Raw genomic sequence first — 20996 nt, 5'->3', positions numbered from 1 at the left:
GCTCAGGCAAAGCACACTCTCTTCCGAACCTCTGCTCTGCGGAATTCTGTGCCTGGAAAGCTGGAGCAGCGTCGGCTCCGGCCGTTCCCAGAGCCCCGAGTTCCCGGGGACGGTGGGGCTGTGCTGCTGGCTGGGTTTGCGTAGGAAAAAGCCTCGCAACCCCTCGGGCCGCCGCCACCGGGGTCCCGCTCAGCCCATCTCACTCTATCCTACGCTATTCCATTCCGTCCCGTCCCGTCCCGTCCCGCAGCGGCTCCGGACGCGGGCCCCCGCCGGAACTACAACTCCCATGGTGCCTCGGGGCGCCCCGGCCGCCCTGACAGCCACGTGATGCGGTGGTGGCGGTCACATGACCGAGCGGCGGGGCAGGCCCGGCGGAGGAGCCGCCGCCGCCCCGCATGGCCAACGTCGCCAAGAAGGTGTCCTGGTCCGGCCGCGACCGCGACGACGACGAGGACGGGCGTGCGGGCGAAACCACCCCGCTGCTCAACGGTACCGGCCCGGGTGCGGCGGGCAGCGGCCGGCAGGTGGGTACCGCCCCCGGAGCGGGGGAGCACGGGGAGGGCTGGGGCCGCGGGGCGGGCGGGTGTCTGCGCCCCGCTCCTTTCCTCCCTCCCTCCCTCCCCTGTGGTGTTTAACCGTGTTCGTTGCCCCGGGGGTGGTCGGGGTCGCTCCGGGCTCCCGCGGGCTGGGAAAGCAGAACCTGTGGGGACCCGGCGCGGGGAGAGCCGTGGCCGGACACGGGAGCTGGTGGGAGAAATCTGAGCGTGGGACTGAGTCCGTGCCCCGGCGGCAGCGGGCCGGGCCGGCTCCATCCCTGTGCGGCCCCCGGCCGCTGCTCCAACGCCGTGGGGCGGTCCCTGCCGCTGAGCAGGGCCCTGCTCCTGCCCCTGGGGCTGCTCTCCTCGTTCAGAGAATCACGGCATGGAGTGGGTTAGAGGAGACCTTAAAGCTCATCCTGTTCTACCCCCCGCCCTGGGCAGGGACACCTTCCACTTAACCTGGTTGTTCCAAGCCCTGTCTGGCTTGGCTTTGAACACTTCCAGGGACAGGACAGCCACCACCTCTCTGGGAAACTTGTGCCAGAGCGTCACCATCCTCATAAGGAGGAATGTCCTACTGACATCTAATTTATTCTCCTTTTGTTTTGTTTGAAGCTATTCCCCCTTTGTTCTGTCTGTATCTGTTCGTGTAAAATTAATTTGTACTGAATGAATTTTTGCTAAAAATGTCTTTCTGCCTGTTGCCTGACATGCTGCTGCTGCCCAGATCAACAGGTAGGGCTCAGACACCAGAGCCTCTAACACTGGAGTGGTGGAGGGTGTCCTGTGGGATGTATGGAGCTACACTGGCAAAAAGCAGGTCCGAGGTGGGCCATGTTACAGAGGGAGGCCAGTTCCTTCTGCAGGTTGATATGGGATAATTAGTGAGGACAACTTTTCTCCAGGGTACCCTCAGGCTGCCTGCCTGGTGGTCTCTCCCCTGCATGCAGCTCTGTGAAGAAAACTGAGGCACTCAGCACCTGTTCCAGAGTGGAGCTGTGCTGGGCTGTGGTGTGGATGGGATGGCAGGATGGGACCACGGAGCGCTTTCGTGCCAGCACCAGGTGGGATAGGCGTTGCTCCCAGGTGGCATCCTCGAATTTCCTGTGGAGAGTTTTCTGGGAGACTTGAGCTTAGATAGGGAGGAGCAGTGCCAGATTCTGGCAGCTGTTAGCAGGGATGTCACGCCCAGCACGATTCTGTGCTGCCCTGCTCCTGGGCAAGTCAGAACAGCAGGCTAATTAGAGGGAAATGCAGGGCTCGTTAGGCTGGAAGAGCCTTGTGTATTGCTCTGGGAGCAGGGAATGGCAGCTGTGCCATGGCAGCTGTTCTGGGGTGAAAATAAAAGTAATTCTCCTGGGCAGTGCAACTGGACCCTGTATATTTACAGCACATAGGGAATTCTGTGGGTTTGAAGGGTATTAGAATAGGGATTAACCAGATCTCATGGCTGGGGGTGATTAGGAAAGAGTTTTCCTGGTGGTTTGGAAGAAGTGCCTGAGGCCTGCTGCAGCAGGGGCAGTTGGAGGTGGCCACCCAGCCCTACCAGTGTGATTTATTGTCATTGTGTCCCTGCACAGCACAGGCAGCTCAGGTCCCAGCTGGTGAGGTGGCATTTTCCTTGGCAAGGGAGGAGAGGGAGTACCTTACTGGAGCTCCAGACCACACGTGCCCCTGGCAGTGGCAGCTGGGTTGTCACTGTAGGGCTGGGGTTGTATTTTGGTGTCGGGCAGCTGCCTCTCCCTTTGCCCCAGATGACTTTCATTGAGTTGTGTGGGTTGAAGCACGAAGGCAGGACAGCTTTGGTGGAGAAATAAAGAGAGGCTGGGGCTGCTTAGCTCAGGGGAGATTTAAACCTGGGTTGTGGTAATACAATAAAAATGTCCCCAGCAGAGCTTTTTCCCCTTTTCACGTGCTCATTTAATGAAAATGAAAGTGATCTTAGGGTGACCAGAGGAAACACGGGTCTGTAGCTCCCCAGCTGACAGCTGTGAGGGACTGAGATGGGCTTCTGGTGGGCAGGAGGTGAGGAGAGGCTGGTTAAACGCACCGGTGGCCTGAGAGAGGCCTGTCCCTGAGGTCTCCTCTGCTCTGGGGCCAGCTGAGGGGACTAAGCCCTCATGCTCTCAGCAGGGCTTTGTGGTGCCTGGAGCACATCAGGAAGTGAGAGGCAGCCTGTACCTCTGAGCATCTCGCCTGCCGTGGGCCGTCCCTTTCCTGGGCTCTCCAGCCGTGTGTGTTAGCTCTCAGGCTGGGAAGTGGGTGGGAAATTTTAGTAAGAGCAGCCAATTTCCATCATGAAACCTTTTTTTGTCGGAGATCGTTTCTCCTTGATTACCATCAAAGATATGCTGTAAGATATTTGTGCTGGAGTGCCTTGACTTGGAGATTGGTTTAATGCTCCTGCTTCAAAGGGTGCCTGGAACAAGGGCTCACCATCGTGAAGACCAGGCTGCTGCTGGGCTGGTTGTCCTTCTTAGCCCCTCTGTGTTTATTCTGCACCTCTGGATGTCGCTGATCTAATTTTCTTTAATCTCAGGTGACAAGGTGCAAAGAAGTGGCCAGGCTGCAATCAAGAAATCTTGGTGGGAGGAGGCAGAAAAAGGGAAGTATGAGTGCTGGGTGAGCCCTGATTCCTGGCAGATGGGCTGCAGATTGCACAGCCTAGGTTACTGGCAGAGAGGCTGCTTGTCCCTGCTCTTGTGAGCCTGGAGGTGACTGCTCTGGAGAGCCACTGCCCTTCAGTGGTGTCAGGAGCTTCCCCTGGCATGGGAACTTCAGAAAGTTTTCTGCAGGTTGCTCAAGCCATCGGGGACTGTGGCAGTGCTTCATCCTTGTGCTGCTCCTGCGCCAAGAGAAAGGCCAGGGCAATGACAGCATTTCCCATCCTCTTGGAGGCAAGGGTCAAGGAGCAGCTGTGCCCTGGGAATGGCAGCAGGGGCCTGGGGGCAAAAGCATAGCCAAGAGTGGTGACACCTTGGGGAGAGTCCAGGTGCTTTCCCCCCTGTTACGAGCCTGCAGGTGAGGAGCCCTGTTCTCTGCTGCTGTGAAGCATTTTGGGGGTGATGCTGGGTTGGTTTGAAGCCTGTCTCAGCTGTGGCTGTGTGTCAGAGGAGGGGGGTTTCCAAAGCCCTGCAGATCATCTCCCCCACTGCTGGAGCAGGTGACAGGGTTCTCGTGCTGGTGACACACTGGTGACACAGCCTGGAGTGTTCCACCCAGGCTGGTACCAAGGGCAGGGTGTTCTGCGACCCAGAGGGCCCTGGGGGCTGGAAATCTTCTTCCTTCCCCCTCACAGCTTCTGTGGGCTCCTTCTGTGGTCTGTGCTGGGCTTTATCTGATAGATAACGGAAAGTCACGTGCTGGCAGTTCATTACTGAGCACAGGATGGTGACAGGGGCAGTGCCTAGGGGTCTCCTCGTGCTGGGTCATGTCCTGCAGGGAGGAGCCTCACTGGCTCATCCCTGTGGAAATGGGCTATGGAGCAGAGTCAGACACTCGCTATTGATGGTTCTCCAGAGCAGTGTTTGGGGTGCACAGCTTCCAAACAGGCTGTACACACAGCCTGGGATGGATCAGAGAGATAATGCATTCAGGGCATGAGTAGAAGGTGGTGGTTGAGATCTTCTGCTAGATGTTTTTCATGTTGAGGTTGATCCTCAATTTGCTGCTGCTGGTCTCAGAGTGGGTGCCAGCATGATAAAGGGGAAAGGGACCTCAGGAGTCCTTGAGGGGGCTAGAGCTAGGGGCTCCAGTCCAGTCCCTGTTAAGAGCAGATCCCTGAGGGACACATCCAGAGGAGCTTTGGGTAACTACTCTGCACCCTGTTTGGTCCCAAGGTCAGTGTGTCACCAGCCACAGGGTGAACGTGTGGCTCTGATCTCTAAGCAGAAGTTCCCTTACTGCAGTTCATCCACTGCTTCTTGTCCCATCACTGCAAAGCTTCAAGGGAAGTCTGGCTTTATCCTGTCTGTAACCTCTTGTTGGGTGTCTGGAGATGGCATGAAGAACTCTCTGAGAAGCACCAGCTTCTCCTTGTCTATCTTGCCATGTGTTCCGGCCCCCATTTCTTTTGCTGAGCTCAATTTCTGTGCCTTTTCTGTCCCGGGAAGCCCAAACTAGATGCCCAGTCCCAGGTGTGCTATTGCAGGTACCAGATGGAGGTGTGGGATCCCTTCCCCAGACCTTCTGGCAGTGGTCTTACACCACTCAGGAGGGGTTTGACCACTTCCACTCCAGGTCTGTGCCACTGACACCTCTTCACTCACCCACAAGGTTGCTGCAAGACTTTTCCAACTAACCTCCTATCTGACCACTGGGACAAAGCCATCCATCCCAGGTGCAGGGCTTTGTATTTGCTTCTGTGGCATTTGAAGGCTTCCCTGCACCCAGTGAGGTCCCTTGGAGGAGCAGCCCTGCCTGCCAATATTCCTGCCCACTGACACTGATGATAATTTATTTTGATTCAGACCAAGGCTCCAGACATCTCTTTGAAGAGCTCAGAATGAAAGTAACTTTACCACCCAAATGGGCTGAGGGCTGGGTGCTCATGTGCCACTGGCAGAGTGAGGTCAGCATGTCCCAGAGCCTCTCCTGGGGCAGGAGAGCTGTTAACCCATCTGTGCCCTCTGGGTTTTGGCAGCAGTGCATGTTTTTATGTGGAGATAATCAAAGGACAGTCACACCAACATCACGCATAGCCAGGATCAGCAGCTGCCTTGGCCGAGTTTGAAAACATCCCAAGGAGGGCACTGCTCAGTGAATCTTTGAGCTGTGCACAAATAACCTTTTCTCTTGGCTCCAGGCTGCCTCAATTTCTCTTTTTCCTCTTATCATAGTTGGGTGCTACTGGAAGTAGCTCTTTCCTGCCCTCCTGGCATGTGATCCCTGTGGTGAGTGAGACGGGAGCCAAGCCTCTGCTTGCAGGTGCCAGAGGGGTGCCAGGACTTGGGGGGAGGAAATTAAAAATGTGCTGCTTGTCTAAGGAAGTTCAGCTTCAGGCTCCACTGCAACTCCTTTCCCTTCATCTGTGCTTGTGTCCTGCTGGTGCTTAATCGATGGGGAATTGAGCTGCGGTGCCCTGGCTGCTTTCTCCACAGGGAAGGAGGGAAGAGGGTGGGATGTCACCGGTTCAGCCACATTTGGTCTGTCTGCAGACCCCAAAGCTGACAGAAGGAGAATTTTCCCTGAAGGGATGATCCTGCCTGAGGTCTTACACAAGGGACATGGCATGAGTGACATTTTCCATCTCCTTGCCTTGATCTTGCCCTAAATGTGTGGCACCTAATGGGAACCTTAAATCCTTGTGCTTCCTCAGTCCAGGTGGGGATGTGTTCCTTTGCAAGGTGTCAGCTTTGTCCCTCCAGGTTTCAGGGCAAGGAATGTGTCCTTCCCCCTCCCCAGGATGGTGGGGGCCTGGCTGGGACCTCAGGCTGCCACCAGAGCAGCTGGGCACCGGCAGGCACTGGAACAGGCAGTTCCTGTATCCAGCTTGTGACCTTAAGTTCCTTACCCAGGGAGGTGACAGCTTTGTGTGTGCCCAGTAGAAGTCCACAGCGATCTGCTCTGACTGCTGGGAAGAAAATCCACCTGGATCCTTTCCACTGGGAGTGTGGAGCCATCGTGGACCAGAAACAAAGCCCAGGCTGGGTTTGCCAAACCAGTGTCTGGAAATGGCAGCATGGAGCACTTTGGGCTGGGGCTGATGGGGGCAAAAGGGCACCAGAGAGGGTTTGAGAAGCTGGGCCAGAACCCGTCTGCAGGTCAGGGAGTGAAGGAGAATGTGGAGCAGAGGGAAAAATGGGTCAGCTGCAAACACAAAGGGATATTCTTCCTCTGCAGTGACGTGCAGGGCTCCCAGCAGCTCTGGCCTGCACGTTCCAGACGGGATCGTGGGATTAAAGCAGCGAGGGGCTCAATCTGGGACCTGCCAGCAGAAAGAGACCAACCTGCCAGAGCCCTGCTCACCATTCCTCTTTTGTCCTCCAGTTCTTTAACCTGGCAGCTGGGGAGGGGTGAGGCTCTGGAGGGGGAGATCTGAATGCTGAGGAGTGGTGTTTGGGCTGTGCTTAGGAACAGTGCTCGGATCCTCGTGCATTCCTGTGTTTTGCAGTGATGGAGGGGTGACAGTAACTTGGGTCCCCTTGTGGCACTGCTCAGCTGCAGTCCGAGCCCCTGCCTGCCTCATCCAGAAGACAGATGTGCCCCAAACAGTCCAAAACCTCCTGTGCTGTGCAACTGTGCTGCCAGTAACGAGCCTGAGTGATCACCAGTGAAAGGAGAACCTGCTCCCGAGAGGGAGATGCAAATGCTGCTTCCCAGCATCACACTGGGGCCGGCTCACAGAGACCCTTGAGTCCCCACGCAGGAGCAGTGTGCCCACTTCCTCCTGTGTCTCCTGGCTGGCAGCCAGCCTGGCTGTCACTCTGGTCCCAGCTGCTCGGGGGGTGACAAACACGCTGACGTGACGTGCTCCTCTCCAGGCTGGGAACCGCTGCCATGGAGCAGATGGCAGAGCCAGACGTGCCCTCAGCTGCCCCTTGCTGCTGGCTGGACCTGGCAGCTGAGGGCACATCGTGGTGCGCTTGTGGCTGTGAAGGTGGCATTGTCCAGGGGTTGTGTCCCTCCCCAGCCCCAGGGCAGTGTGGAACGTGCTGCTCGGCACAGGTTTGCTGGCACTGAGAATTTCAGGCTTTCTGTTCAAACAGGCACTGACCCTCAAGCAAACACTGCGTTTGACCTGGGGCCGTGGAACAGGCTTCCAAAATTGAGTGATAGCACTGGGATTATGGGTGTGTAGTTTGAATAGAACTGTGTAATGTCACAGGGTGTAAAACTTAGAGTTTAAGAATTTAGTATATAGGAATATATATGAAGCAATATGAAGGATTTGGGATGTAGGCTAAGTTTTTCTTCTTCTTTCACCTTCTTCTTCATGGGTTTGGGTTTTTTTTTTAATTGGGTGAAAAGGTCCACTTTGCAGACCTTTGGTATTTGGTTATTGGGTTAAAAGTATAAATAATATAGGTGTCATCTTGTTATTGGATGAATAGCACTTAAAAGACCTTGGAAAGAGTTAGACACACAGCCATTTTCTGTCTTGTTAGCTAGGACTCATAACTCATGAGACTGTATTATAGATAAGAATTAATAAACATCTGAGTCTGAACATGAAACTGCAACTCCCAAGCGTTAATCCTGGCTCTAACACGAAGAAAAGAAGATAAAAAACCCACACGTGCCAGGGGCTGGTGGTGGCCAGTCCCCAGTGAGCTGCTGCTGGCTGGCACCTCCCCAGGTGAGCTGGCTCTGCCAGCTGATGGGTTGGAGCAGCTCATCCAAATCCTGGCGAGCTGCTGCTGCCTCTGGTTTCCTCCAGGGTGTTGGGAGGACACCCCACCTCCTCGGTGTGTGCTGAGAGCAGGGTGCTGCCTTTTGGGGGCTCTGGCAGTGGCAGGCGGGCAGAGCTGTGTGGGGGAGGCACAGCACGAGTGTCTTGCACGCCTGCTCCTTCCTCCTGAGAGATCTGAAGTGCATTCAGGAATTGACCTCATTTCTCCTTCTCTCCTCAGCTCACTCCTTCCTCTTTCCTGCGCATTGGGCAGCTGAGCAATGTGGACCTCAACGAGGACATCCATGAGCTGGTGAGTGCCGCTGTTACCGAGACCCCTTCCCTTCTTCCAGTAACAGCTGCTGCTGTTCCTTCCTTCACATTCATCTTGTTCCACAAGGACTCCAGCACTTCTTCCTGGGCTGGGTGACCTCCGTGGCCTGGGTGGCTGCTGCTGCCCCAGGGGCCCCTCTGGCATCCTCAGTAAATGCCCTAATTCGGGGCTGGGAACAGCTTGCACGGTCAAAGGCGTTTGGGAAACAGAATTTGGTTTCTGCCTGAAAACATGGGTTTGCTTGAAATAGCTCCTTGCTTTTGGCCTAAGGAATTTCCTGCCAAGGTGAAAGGTTGCCTTCCACGGAGAATGGAGTTGCTTGAATTCAGTGCCAGGTCAACGTGTCAGTGTGGTACCCAGCTGGACAAACCCTCCACCTGCTCCTGGGGAGACATCCTGTCATCCTGGGGTGGAGGGGTGCTTGGTGAGGGTGCCCCCCCGACAGCTGGTCCAACTGCCTTAAATCCCACACATCCACCAACTGGTGGAAAATCATCCCAGATCCCTGCCTGCCAGGCAGCTTGCACCTGCAGTCCTCTGTGCATCTCCTGGGCATCAAAAGGAGTTAAACTGACAGTTGCACATGGAATGGGAGGGCTGGACTCCAACCTGACCATCCTAAGCTGTGCATCACATCCCACAGGAGACAGAAGTCCCTCGGCAGCGTCCCAACGAGATCCCCCACAACGAGAAGCTGCTGTCACTCAAGTACGAGGTGAGTGTCCATCTGCCCCATGTCAGGTCTGCTCTCTGGGATGCAGCAGGTGAGGTATGAGCTCACAGCTGCTCAGTGAGGGCTTTCAGTGCAGAAGGAGTGGAATCGAGGAAGGAAAATAAGAACAGGAGCAGGGTGAGGGGCTGAGTGCAGCACTCCCCAGCATGGGGGTCTCTTGGGCTGGTAGACAATAACAGCATCTCGCTTTCCCAAACCAGAGCTTGGACTATGACAACAGTGAAAACCAGCTATTCCTGGAGGAGGAGAGGAGGATAAACCATGCGGTGAGTCTTGCTGGGCTGCCCACAAATCATTTCAGCTAGGGTGGACAGGGAAGCTGCTCCCCCTGCCCGGCTGCTGGGGGGCTTCTTTGTGCCAGAGGAGGTTGTGCTTAAACCTAGGTTGAGCTGGGATGGGTTTATGGGCACTGCCCAGCTTGTGACAAGCTGTGAAACCACATCAAGGACCCAGCATGAGGTGGTTGGAATGGGAGCTAATCTGGGTGCGTATGGTGGCATTGCCTGGTGGTATGGGGCAGGTCCCTGAGCACAGGGACTTCTGGAGTCATGTGGAACATCTACCCTGGGTGCTTTGGGAATCAGTGCCACAGCAAGAATCCCAACAGGATGGGCCTTATTCAGGCAGGCAAGCTGGAGAAGCACCTTAGGGATTCCACAGAGGTGCAAGAGCACTGCTTAAAATCACTAAATTGTGTCCAGGCTTCTCTGAGTCAGCCAGCATTGGTGCACCCTGGCTCTCCTCAGAGCTTCCCAGGCTTGGGACTGTGCTGGGGAAAGTGGCAGGTGTGTTGGGGTCCCCTGGATGCCAGGCTGGATGGCAGCAGGGTGTGACTGCAGTCTGCCCCTCAGGCTTTCCGGACGGTGGAGATCAAGCGCTGGGTCATCTGCGCCATGATTGGCATCCTCACCGGCCTGGTCGCCTGCTTCATCGACATCGTGGTGGAGAACCTGGCTGGCCTCAAGTACCGGGTGGTGAAGGACAGTATCCTCACAGAGCACTGGCTGCTGGCCAGCTGGGAGCTCTGGGATCTCCTGGGAGCTTTGAGAGGGGTCGTGGGGGGAAGAGGGCAGTGCTTCCTCGCTCCAGTTTGGTGGCACAGACTCTGCTGCCCAGCTCTCTGCAGGGCTGAGCTGTGGCCGTGCTGTAACAGAGGAGACTCATTTCAGCTGCCCTGGATGCTCTAAGTGGAAGGGGGCTTGCAGCAGCTTGGTCTAGTGAATGGCATCCCTGCCCGTGGCAAGGGGTTGGAAACTAGATGGTTTTTAAGGTTGCATCTAACCCAAATTATCCTGTGATTCTGTGGGATGCTGTGGTGGGAGGGATGGTACCCAAACAATACTGGCCTTTCCTTGAGCTGCTGCCCTAGACATTGACAAATTCACAGCCAAAGGGGGCCTCTCTTTCTCCTTGTTACTCTGGGCCACCCTGAATGCCAGCGTGGTGATGGTGGGCTCTCTGATCGTTGCCTTCATAGAGGTAAGAGTTTGGAACTGTTCTGGGTTCTTTGCATGGGCAAAGCAGGGTCACATTTCCAGAAAACATGCAAAATTTTGTAAACAGGGAATGTATTTCTGCCAATTTGGATCCTGGTAGCACCAGCTCCTTGGTGTTGGCTCTAGCTGTGCTGTGGGGTTTCTGTGGGGCTGTCAGACTGCTGGATGTGCTGATAGCCTGGGGCAGAGGCTGTGCTCCAGCCTTGGGTGGGGGTGCAGCTCTCCCAAGCCTCAGCCCTAGCTCAGCCTCTCTCTTTTGGGTACCTGAGTACCAGCAGAGACCAGTCTGGCTGGGTGCCTCAGGGACAGCCTCTGGAGGACAAGCCAGAGACTGGGACTCCCTGTGGATCGCTCTAATCCACGGTGCCTCCCCTGTGGCTTTACCCTTGCTCTGCCTGGCCACCAAGTATGGCCTTTCTGTAGCTGTGACGGGGTGTGTGAGTGTCCCCAAAAACCCAGCCAGCTCCTTTTTCCTGGCACATCTGCCCTTGGAAAGTGGGTGCCTCCCTCAAGCTCCTCTCCAGAGCCTGTTGATAAGCTCTGGCCTCATCTCAGAGCCACCCTGACTGAGGGTGTGCTGTGTGTGCCTGTGCTGAGAGACAGGGGTAAGGTGGCTGGTGTGTCCCCATCCTGCGTGTGACAGCTCTCCCTGCTCCCTGCAGCCCGTGGCAGCTGGCAGTGGCATTCCCCAGATCAAATGTTACCTCAACGGCGTAAAGATTCCACATGTTGTCCGGCTCAAGGTAGGAAGCAGGAGGTGGTGGGATGGCCTGGGCACATTGTGTCCTCCTGGAGTGGTCCCTGCCCACATTGTGGCACAGCAGGAGCTGGCATGAGCTCCCAGCTCCATAGCTGTTTCCCCCCCAGTGCCCAGAGGTTAAATCTCCTGCCCTGGGAAGAGCAGCTTTGGGTAGATTTTTGCTCTGGCCAAGAAGCAAATTGACCAACCCTGTTGCCACAGTGGGGGAGGCTGAGGATGACAGATTTCCCGGGGTTGTTGGCTCCTCCCATGCCTCAGGGCCCGCTGTGTCTGTGTCCCCTGTTCCTGCCTGGTCGTGTTCCTGGTGCCGCCCCTGTGACGTGCTGTGCCCTCTCTGTTTTGCAGACCCTGGTGATCAAAGTCTGTGGGGTCATCCTCTCGGTGGTCGGCGGCCTGGCTGTTGGGAAGGTGATGTGCACAAAGCACTCTCTGACACACTGCTGACGTGTTGGTCCCCGCTGCTGGCACTTGTGTCACAGCCTGTCACCGATCCTGTGCTGGGGACGGGGTGCTGGGGGCCCTGTGGTGACTTCCCCGTGTTACTCCCTGGTGTCTGCTGGCCAAGGTGACTGCAGCACTGCCAAACTTGGGGAGCTCCTGGGGCATGTGGTGCCACTGTGCCAGCCTGTGTGTGGCTTGGCTGAGGGCAGGAGAGCAGCAGCCTCTGTCCATCAGTGGTTGTCCCTGCAAACAGTAGATGGGGGTGACTTGGGTGTCCCATTGAGGGTTTGCTGGGATTGAAGGCACGTAAGGGAAACACTTGTTGATGGTGGGAACAGGAGGTGGATAAGGCACATGATAGAATAAGGATTTCATAAAACCGTGGAATGGTTTGGGTTGGAAGAGATGCTAAAGATCATCTTGTTGCAAACCCCTGCTATGGGCAGAAACACCTTTCACTGGACTAGGATGCTCAGAGTTCTATCCAGCCTGGTCTTAAACACTTCCAGGATGGGAAGGGGGAAAATCTCAATGTCTGTATTTCCCTCAGGGAAATACTCCCATCCAGCTTCAGGACTGCAAGCTGGGGAGCAGCATTCAGCCATCCCTGTTCTTCCTTCCCCAGTCTGACTCTGCTCTCTGGCCCCTAGGAAGGACCCATGATTCACTCTGGGTCTGTGATTGCCGCCGGCATCTCCCAGGGAAGATCCACGTCGTTAAAGCGAGACTTCAAGGTTGGTGTTGAGGTCTGAGGGGTTGTGCTGCGGGTGCCCTTCTGTGCCAGACCAGGCTGTTCCCACTGGCGGCTTGGCATCATCCATGTCATACCCAGTGTCCTGCCTAACCTCAAGCCCATGGCCAGCCCTAAAACTGCCTTCACTCTTGTTTCAGATCTTCGAGTACTTCCGCAGAGACACAGAGAAGAGGGACTTTGTGTCGGCTGGAGCTGCCGCCGGCGTCTCGGCTGCCTTCGGTGCCCCCGTGGGTGTGTGTCTTGGCTTGCTGGCACTGAGCACTGCCTGGACATGGATTTCCTCAGGAGGTTGCTCCCACTTGTTTGGAGGCAGCTGTCAGGATCTGCACAGGGCACTGTGCAGAGGCCTTCCAAGTTTGCCCGCCATGCCATGCAGGTGTTGGCCCTGCCCAAGGGCAAGGGGCTCATCTCACATCCCAAACGTTGCCTCCCTGGGATGGAGAATGGCAGTGGTGGGCTTTGCTGTGATCAGTACATCACTGATGGCTTGGTGGCCTTGCCTGTGAGAGGGTCTGGGCAGTGTGGGCACATGGCCTGGGGTGGATCTCGGCTGGTGCTGTAGCCAAGGGGCTGTGGCACATGCCCCTTGTGAAGATGTTGTGTCTTGTGTTGGCAGGGGGTGTCCTGTTCAGCTTGGAGGAAGGGGCTTCCTTCTGGAACCAGTTCCTGACGTGGAGAATCGTAAGTCCTGGAAAGCAGTGGAGAGCTGCTGGTTCTGGTGTGAGGCATTGCCTTTTCTGGGTGCCCTGCAGCCCCAGGGCTCCTGACACCCCTGCTCCAGCGAGGACCCATGGGTAACCCATCCCAGGGAGCAGCATCCCAGCTCCCCTCCTGTGCCCCGCTCCTCTGGGGCTGAATTTGGGCCTGGCTGAGCTCCATCTTGCTCCTTTCCAAGGGAACTGCCTTGGGCTGTGCCCCTGGGCAACAGAGGGGCAAAAGGAGAAGTGAGACTCTAGTCAGCATAAGCTGCCCAAAGTGCTGCCACAGGGAATGTCACCTGCTGTCCCCACCACACCGTGAGCACCAAGCCTGCCCAAGGGCCTTGGGGCTGGTTTGGGGTAGTGCACAGGGCATGTGGGGAGGAAGTGGGGCTGGAGGCATCTGGCAGTGACTCTGGGCTGCATTTCCTTCCAGTTCTTTGCCTCCATGATCTCCACCTTCACGCTGAACTCTGTCCTGAGCGTTTACCACGGCAATGCGTGGGATCTCTCCAGCCCTGGGCTTATCAACTTCGGCAGATTTGATAGCGAGGTAGGCACAGGTGTTCCCCATGTGGGGCTCTGGTGAGGGTTTAGAAACTGCCCTTAGCAGCTTGGGGGACATCAATTTGTCTGTAACCTTGCCCAGGGGCTGAGGCAGGCTCTACCTTAGCAGGCTGTGGGGTCTGGCCAGATCTCAGCTCCACCAGCCCCAGCAGAAGGAATTTCTGGAGGCTGTGGGCTGTTCAGGGGAGACTTTGGGGCAGCTCTGGAAGCCTCATGCCAGCACAGAGTTATGTTGTCCCAGCAGTCAATGACTGACTGTGGGACTGCAGATGGTCCAGGAGATCTCAAAGCCACTTCTTCCTTGCTTGCAGAAAATGGGATACACAATCCAGGAAATTCCTATCTTCATCTTTATGGGAGTGGTTGGTAAGAGAATGCTGCTGTTTCAATTTGATTAGTCTGAATAATTTCCTCTGTTCTCTGTCTGTGTCTAAAAAGCTTTGGCATCCAGTTTCCTGGGGAAAATGGGGAATCCATTAAATTCTGGAGCAGAGGCTGCTTGTGGGGCTCACGCGGGAATGAGAGCTGGATCCTGGCCCAACCCTAGTAGCAAGTCAAGCCCCTTTAACCCTTGTTGAGCAGGGTCACTGCACTGCAGTCCTGGGCAGCCCCTTGCTGCCCTGTGAGCTGCCCTTAGCCCCATGGCTTTGGCCTGTCCTTTGCCTGCCTGCTGCTAGCACTGTGACACTAGCCCCTGGCCACCTGCTGCTGGTGCCAGGCTCCTCTTGGTGACAGGTCCTGGCTGGCTGCAGGGACAGCGTCCACATGCCCCAGGGCTGCTGGTCACTCTGGGTGGGTTCTGGATGATCTTCAGAAGTTCCTTGTGTTATGGGCCCTGCATGCTGAGCTCTTCCTCTCTCACATTCCAGGTGGGATCCTCGGAGCCCTGTTCAATGCCCTCAATTACTGGCTGACCATGTTCCGGATCAGGTAAGAGCTCACAGGTGACAAAGGGGATTGACATGGGTTGGCTGGTGCCTTCTGCATTCCCTCAAAGTGGCACTCCCAGATGGAGCAAGGCTGTAATCTCTCACTTAATGTGAACATCAGCAGCTCCTGAAAGATGCCACGTGCCTCTCGCTGCCTGTGGCCGAGGCTGTGACCCACAGCATCCCAGCACTGCTGTGACCCTGCCAAGTATTTCCCTCCAGTGACTGGGGGGCCCAGAGAGGTGCAGACACTGCAGACCTGACTGTCATGTGCTCTGAGAGGACTAAGAGAAGAGAGAGAGCTGCTAAAGCCAACTGAGACCAGTCTGGCCCAGTATTGGTGACAATACCTGTCACCAGCTTTTCAAGACAGCCTGGCAGGGTCTGGGCAGGGAGTAGAGGCAGCCAGACTGTTGTGTGCCTGATGTGACGTGGCCAGCCAGGCAGGGGCTGATCCTGCCCACACCCCTGGGTGCCACCCTCATTCCTCTGTTCTCTTCACAGGTACATCCACCGGCCCTGCCTCCAGGTGGTTGAGGCCATGCTGGTGGCAGCAGTGACGGCCACCGTGGGGTTTGTCATGATTTACTGCTCAAGAGATTGCCAGCCCATCCAGGGGAGCTCCGTGGCATATCCCCTGCAGGTAGGACATGCTGCAGAACAGCATTCAGGGTGGGGCCACCCTGAGCCTGGGGGGCTCAGCAGGGAGACAAGACCCTGCTGGGTTTGGGACAGTGGACCTCGCAGCTGATGCCCTCCAGTGCAGGCAGAGCTGGAGACCCAAGGATGCTTAGGTGTCCTCCCTGCCCAGAGCTGCCTCCTCGCTGGCACATGTCCCCCAGCTTTCCCTGCCACTTCTAACTCTTCCTAATCTTGCCTTTTCAGCTTTTCTGTGCTGATGGAGAGTACAACTCCATGGCCACTGCCTTCTTCAACACACCCGAGAAGAGCGTCGTCAACCTCTTCCATGACCCTCCAGGTCAGTGCACCCAGCACTAAGGCCTTGAATGTGAGCAGAGAGGGTCCATGTGTTCATTTACCACTCCTGAGACAAGGCAGAGGATGATCAGCTCATGAGGGCTTCACAAAACACTGTGCTACAGTGGTGGAAGGAGGAGGGATGGGTGCTGTTGCTGGTGGCACCTCTGAGCTTGGCCAGAGGCTGTGGTGTTGGGAGGCTCTGGGGCCAAGGACCTCGTTTTATTCTCATGCACATTTGCAGGCTGTGTTGCTTCTGAGTTGTGTGAGAGTGTGTCTGACCCTTGCTGTCTGTCTGAAGTCGATTCTGGAAATACTGCTGGGATGTTTTCTTAATTAGCAGGGCCACTTGCCCCATAATGACTTTACCTTCTGGGCAGGTTGTGGAGGTGGATCTTGGGGTTTGGATTTGCTTGAGAAATGCAGTTTGGTTCCCAGGTTCTAGCTCCATTTTTCTTGGACGTGGTGTAACCCCAGCAGCTCCTCTGCCTGCTGTGGAATCTGAGTTCTGTGCCCAGCTGCACGTGGGTGGGGAAGAGAGAGATCCCCAGCCCAGAGGGTGCAGCTTGGCTACCTGCAGCCAAGAGATGCCCATCCTGTGTCTGCAGGGGCTGCTCCCTGCCGTGCTGGGTCCTCCCTGTCTCAAGGCTTCTGTCTGAAGGAGGGATTGCAAAGTACTTGTTTAAACTAGACTGGGCTGCTCAGCAATCCCAAAATAGCACTTAGCCGGGTTGTGGGGTCAGCAGGGTCTTGCTGGGATGGCACAGCCTGTGCTATGGGACAGCATGGCACTGGCTGGAGCAGCTGTGGGAGCTGCAAGATGGGAGGGAGCTTGCAGGATCTGCCCTGCTCAGTTGATCCCAAAACTGGCAGTGGGACCTCTGTCCTCCCAACCTCGTCCTTCAGCCCTGGCAGTCCCTCCCTTGGGGCTTTGAAGTTCATCATGGGAGTCTGGGAACCTCTGGGCTGGGAGGGGACGAGTCACGAGGAATGGGATGTGAGGGCTTGGCTTAGCACTGGCTGGGTGGGGGAGTGCTGGAGGGGGCAGAAATAACCTGAAGAGCCAGTTTGAAAGGCCTGTGCTGCCAGGGCAGGAGGTACAGTCCAAGAAGGGGGCTCTTGCTGCTGGGAGAGCTCTTGTGGGGCCGCTGCTGCCTGATCTGTGGCACAGCCCATCACAGTGTCCCCTGGGCAGTGGGACCAGCACTGACTCTGTTCTGTCCCCACCCCAGGTTCCTACAACCCCATGACACTGGGCATGTTCACACTGATGTATTTCTTCCTGGCCTGCTGGACCTACGGCCTGACAGTGTCTGCAGGGGTCTTCATCCCCTCCCTGCTGATCGGGGCCGCCTGGGGGAGGCTCTTTGGCATCTCCCTGTCCTACCTGACCAAGGGCTCGGTGAGTCCTGCCTGGGGAGCCCTGGCACCCAGCCCTCCTCCCTCGCTGCTGGGCTGGTGGCATGTTCAGGCAGCGTGCCTGGAGCTGGCTGAAAGCTCTGAACTGGGCTGGCTCCTCTCTTGATGTCTTCATGAGCTGTGTCTGGGCCTTGCCATGTCCCAGTGGAACCCTGCCAGCAGCTGGGTAGTTCAGGCAGCCTCCGGCACTTCTCCCCACTTGGGAGTGGGGGTTGGAGCCAGGACTCTGCTGACTATCTCTGAATGCCCTGGAGCCAGCAGGTGACTTGGCTTCTTCTCTCTCCTGTGCTCAGATCTGGGCTGATCCTGGGAAGTATGCCCTGATGGGAGCTGCTGCACAGCTGGGTGAGTTCCCCATGGCGCAGTGTTGGTTGGGGTGAAGATGTCATGGGAAAAAGCACTCCCTGCTATCCTGACACCTCCCTTCCCAGCTGAAGCCTAGCCTGGCTCTCAGATTCCTTATCACCCTGCCAAGCACAATGAGGGCTGGGCTCACCCAGGGCACCCCTGGGTGGGCAGTCCTGGATCACTGAGAGATTCAGGGCCCTCAGGTGTTCTGTGATGCTCTCACTCTGTGTTTCCTTGCCCTTCTAAACCCCCAACCCCCCTGGGTGCCTCTGGCAGGTGGGATAGTGCGGATGACACTGAGTCTCACAGTCATCATGATGGAGGCAACGGGCAATGTCACCTATGGCTTCCCCATCATGCTGGTGCTGATGACAGCAAAGATCGTGGGAGACTACTTTGTGGAGGTGAGGGCTGGTGGTGCTGGGGGGTCAGAGGGGGCCAGGACAACCCTCGTGTGCTCACTCTGAGGGTTGAGCTGCTGCCTGGCTGTGCCCTTTGGCACCTCACCAGGCTTCTCCTGATGGCTTGACTCTTGTTGCAGGGACTGTACGACATGCACATCCAGCTGCAAAGTGTGCCCTTCCTGCACTGGGAGGCCCCAGTGACATCCCACTCCCTCACAGCCAGGTAGGTGGGCTGGGCATTGCTGTGGCAGCAGCCTTTGGACCACACTGTTGGCCTGAGCTGGGAGTGGAGGTGATGACCTTTTGGTTGCAGGGGCCTGCTGTCCCCTGGTACCACAGCTCAGTTTCTTTCCCAGCAGGGATGTGATCTGCAGTGTGTTCCTTCCTCTCTCCCTGGCAGCTTTTGGGGACAGAGGAGGCATCAGCACTGAGGAGTCGTGTGTGTTGAGGGGGATATTTAGGGTGTGGGGGTGCCCAGAGAAGCTGTGGCTGCCCCATCTCTGTCCAAAGCCAGGTTGGATGGGGTGGAGCAACCTGGTCTAGTGGAAGGTGTCCCTGCCCATGGAAAGGGTTTGGAATGAGATGAGCTCCTAAGTCCCTTCCCACCAAGCCAGTGTGTGATTGCACGATTCATTGTGCGCTGCCATGGGGCTGTTTCACCCAGAGCTTTCCCTGCAGGGAGGTGATGAGCACTCCTGTCACCTGCCTGCGGAGGATCGAGCGCGTGGGCACGGTCGTGGACATCCTCAGTGACACCTCCTCCAACCACAACGGCTTCCCCGTGGTGGAGAGCAACCCCGACACCACACAGGTAGGCTGGGTGCCCCTGGGGAGGGGATGCAGCTGGGGTGGCCACACAAGGGCTGGCTGCAGCGTGGGACCCTCACACACGGTGCCCTGTTGCAGGTGGCCGGGCTGCGGGGTCTGATCCTGCGTTCCCAGCTCATCGTCCTGCTGAAGCACAAGGTGGGTGATGCTGCCTGGAGACGGGGCTGTTTCTGCTGTCCCAATCCTGTCTCAGGCCCCTTGCTGCCTGCGTTGCTCGGGAGGAGCTGGCAGAGGGTCTCTGTCATCTCCCTCAGTTCACCCAGGGGGATGGTGGGTGCTGCCATTCGGTCATGGGGTTACCCCAACATCATCCTGCACCCCACTGGGCTCACAAACCCTGAGTGAGCGGGAAACAGGCTGTGTTCTGCAGATGGTCCATCTGTCCCACACTTCTGCCCTTTTCCCTCCCTGGCCCTGTGCATTGTCTTGGTGCCTGTGAGCTCTGTGGGATAGTCCCCAACTATCTCTTTCCTCCCGAGGTTTTTGTGGAAAGGGCCAACCTGAGCGTGGTGCAGCGGCGGCTGAAGCTGAAGGATTTTCGGGATGCCTACCCCCGCTTCCCCCCCATCCAGTCCATCCACGTCTCCCAGGACGAGCGCGAGTGCATGATTGACCTCAGCGAGTTCATGAACCCCTCGCCCTACACCGTGCCCCAGGTAATGGCCAGGGACCCCTGTGCACAGCTCCCCAGGGCTCAGGGTGGGCAGTGGGGGCTGGTTGGGGGGTTCTGCAGCTCCCCCAGCCCCGCTGTGCCTTGCAGGAGGCGTCTCTGCCGCGGGTGTTCAAGCTCTTCCGAGCCCTGGGCCTGCGGCACTTGGTGGTCGTGGACAATCGCAACGAGGTGAGTCCCTGCTCGCCGTGTCCAAGTAGCCTGGGCTCCTCCAGGGGACAGGGACACGCTGTCCCCAGGCTCTGCGTGCCCACGTTGGGCTGGACCCTGTCCCTTTCCTGGCAGGTGGTGGGAATGGTGACCCGCAAGGACCTCGCCAGGTACCGGCTGGGGAAGGAGGGCCTGGAGGAGCTGTCGCTGGCACAGACGTGAGGCAGTGCGGCCCAGCAGAGACGCGCCCCGGCCCCTCGGAGCTGGGGACCCCCTTGTGCAGGAGGTGGGGAGAGGACTGGGCCAGTCCGTGCAGGCATCACAGTGCCTGGAGCACTGGCATGGCCGTGCTGCCCCGGCCCTCCTGCCTGTTGCTGCCTTCCCACGTCTACTGCCTCCTCTTGTCACCCCTTCCTCTGCTTCCCTGAGGGATCAAAACTCACCCTTGGCTCCGTTAGCTCCTGGAATAGGCTCTCCTTGAAGGTTGGGTGAAGGCTGGAGTGTTCCATGGGGAGCAGGACTGCCCTACTGAGCTGGGCACACTCCTCTGACACGGCACGTGGCCTCTGTTGCCTCATCCACCCAGTCTGGGCTGTCTGGGACTTGGCCCTGCTCTAGTTTTGGCTGCAGGGCCTGTGAGAGGAGCAGAGGGGACATGATGGGTCTCCCTCCTGCCCCAGGCCCCCACTCCCTGCTGCCCTGCGGTCCTGCTTGCTGGGTTGGGCTGAGCTCTGGGGTTGTTTCCCTGCTCCGTGGGACTGAGGAGGTGGATGTGCCCTGCTTGGCTGTGCAATAAAAGGGCTCCCCTGGTTCTGCAGCTGCTGCCTCTGGCTCTTTCTTGCCTCCCTCAGCCACTCTGACCCCAATCCATGTGTGGGGAGACACCCCTGGGATTTGGGGCAGGGATGGGGAGGGGAGAGCTGCCTTCACTGGGGCAATGTTGGTCCTGCAGCCCCTCTGCCACTCCTGCAGTCCTCCCACCGCTGGAATCCAGAGTCACTCCTGGGGCATGTTCTGGCCCTTTCCAGCAGCCTGGGCTCTTCCAGGCACCCCAAACCCCACCACCAGTCCTGGATGTGGCCAGGGGTGGGAGCAAAGCCAGCCCTGGCACCTCACTTCTCCCATCTTCCCCGTCCTTGCACCTCTCCTTGGCCTTGCCCTGCCCCCTGCCCTGGGACTGCCCCTCCCTCCCTTGGACACCGGCAGCCTGGTGCCTGGAGAGGCTTTTGACTGCGGGATCTGTGCTGAAATAAAGTCTGTTTGTACTTTCATTGTGGTGCTGCCTGTCTCTTGCTTTCCTTGCGGCCACTGTCCAGGCTCAGGTGTCCCCTTGGGGCTGAACCCTGTCCCCATTCCTGCTGCTGGGGGGTGGGGGGGACTGCATCCTGGGCACTGCCCCCCAGCAGGGCTCAAGGCAGGGGGCTGGCTGCCCCTTCCCGGGTTCTTTTCCCTTTCAACATCAACACAAAGCCAACCACAAAGCAGAGGATGCCTCAGCTGGGCCCTGGTAACAGCCAGGTCCGCCCGTGGGGAAGAAGAGCCAGCCCTGCTCTCCTGTGTGGGTCCAGGCGCAGCCATGGGCCAGGGGAGCTGTGGGGTCCCCGGGACAGTGCTG

General features: G+C 57.4%; 1 protein-coding gene across 1 annotated transcript; it reads left to right on the top strand.

The window, feature by feature from the left end:
- Positions 1–370: 370 nt before the first annotated feature.
- On the top strand, positions 371–20652 carry CLCN7 (chloride voltage-gated channel 7). The gene is made up of 25 exons (XM_066198152.1): positions 371–527; positions 8114–8185; positions 8850–8921; positions 9140–9205; positions 9791–9923; positions 10309–10418; positions 11098–11178; positions 11541–11603; positions 12287–12370; positions 12528–12621; positions 13007–13071; positions 13525–13641; positions 13967–14021; positions 14525–14585; positions 15089–15227; positions 15470–15563; positions 16795–16964; positions 17275–17326; positions 17606–17733; positions 17871–17956; positions 18412–18544; positions 18640–18699; positions 19041–19217; positions 19322–19402; positions 19517–20652. The coding sequence occupies exons 1-25, from the start codon at positions 399–401 to the stop codon at positions 19601–19603; spliced, it is 2409 nt and encodes an 802-aa protein (XP_066054249.1). The 5' UTR covers positions 371–398; the 3' UTR covers positions 19604–20652.
- The last annotated feature ends 344 nt before the right edge of the window (positions 20653–20996 follow it).

This window comes from Chamaea fasciata, unplaced genomic scaffold, assembly GCF_029207755.1.
Source record: "Chamaea fasciata isolate MVZ Bird 193981 ecotype frontalis unplaced genomic scaffold, bChaFas1.0.hap1 SCAF_16, whole genome shotgun sequence".
NCBI classification, from domain to species: domain Eukaryota; kingdom Metazoa; phylum Chordata; class Aves; order Passeriformes; family Sylviidae; genus Chamaea; species Chamaea fasciata.
Note: the sequence above shows the minus strand (reverse complement) of the source record. Positions and strands in the feature narration are given on the sequence as shown.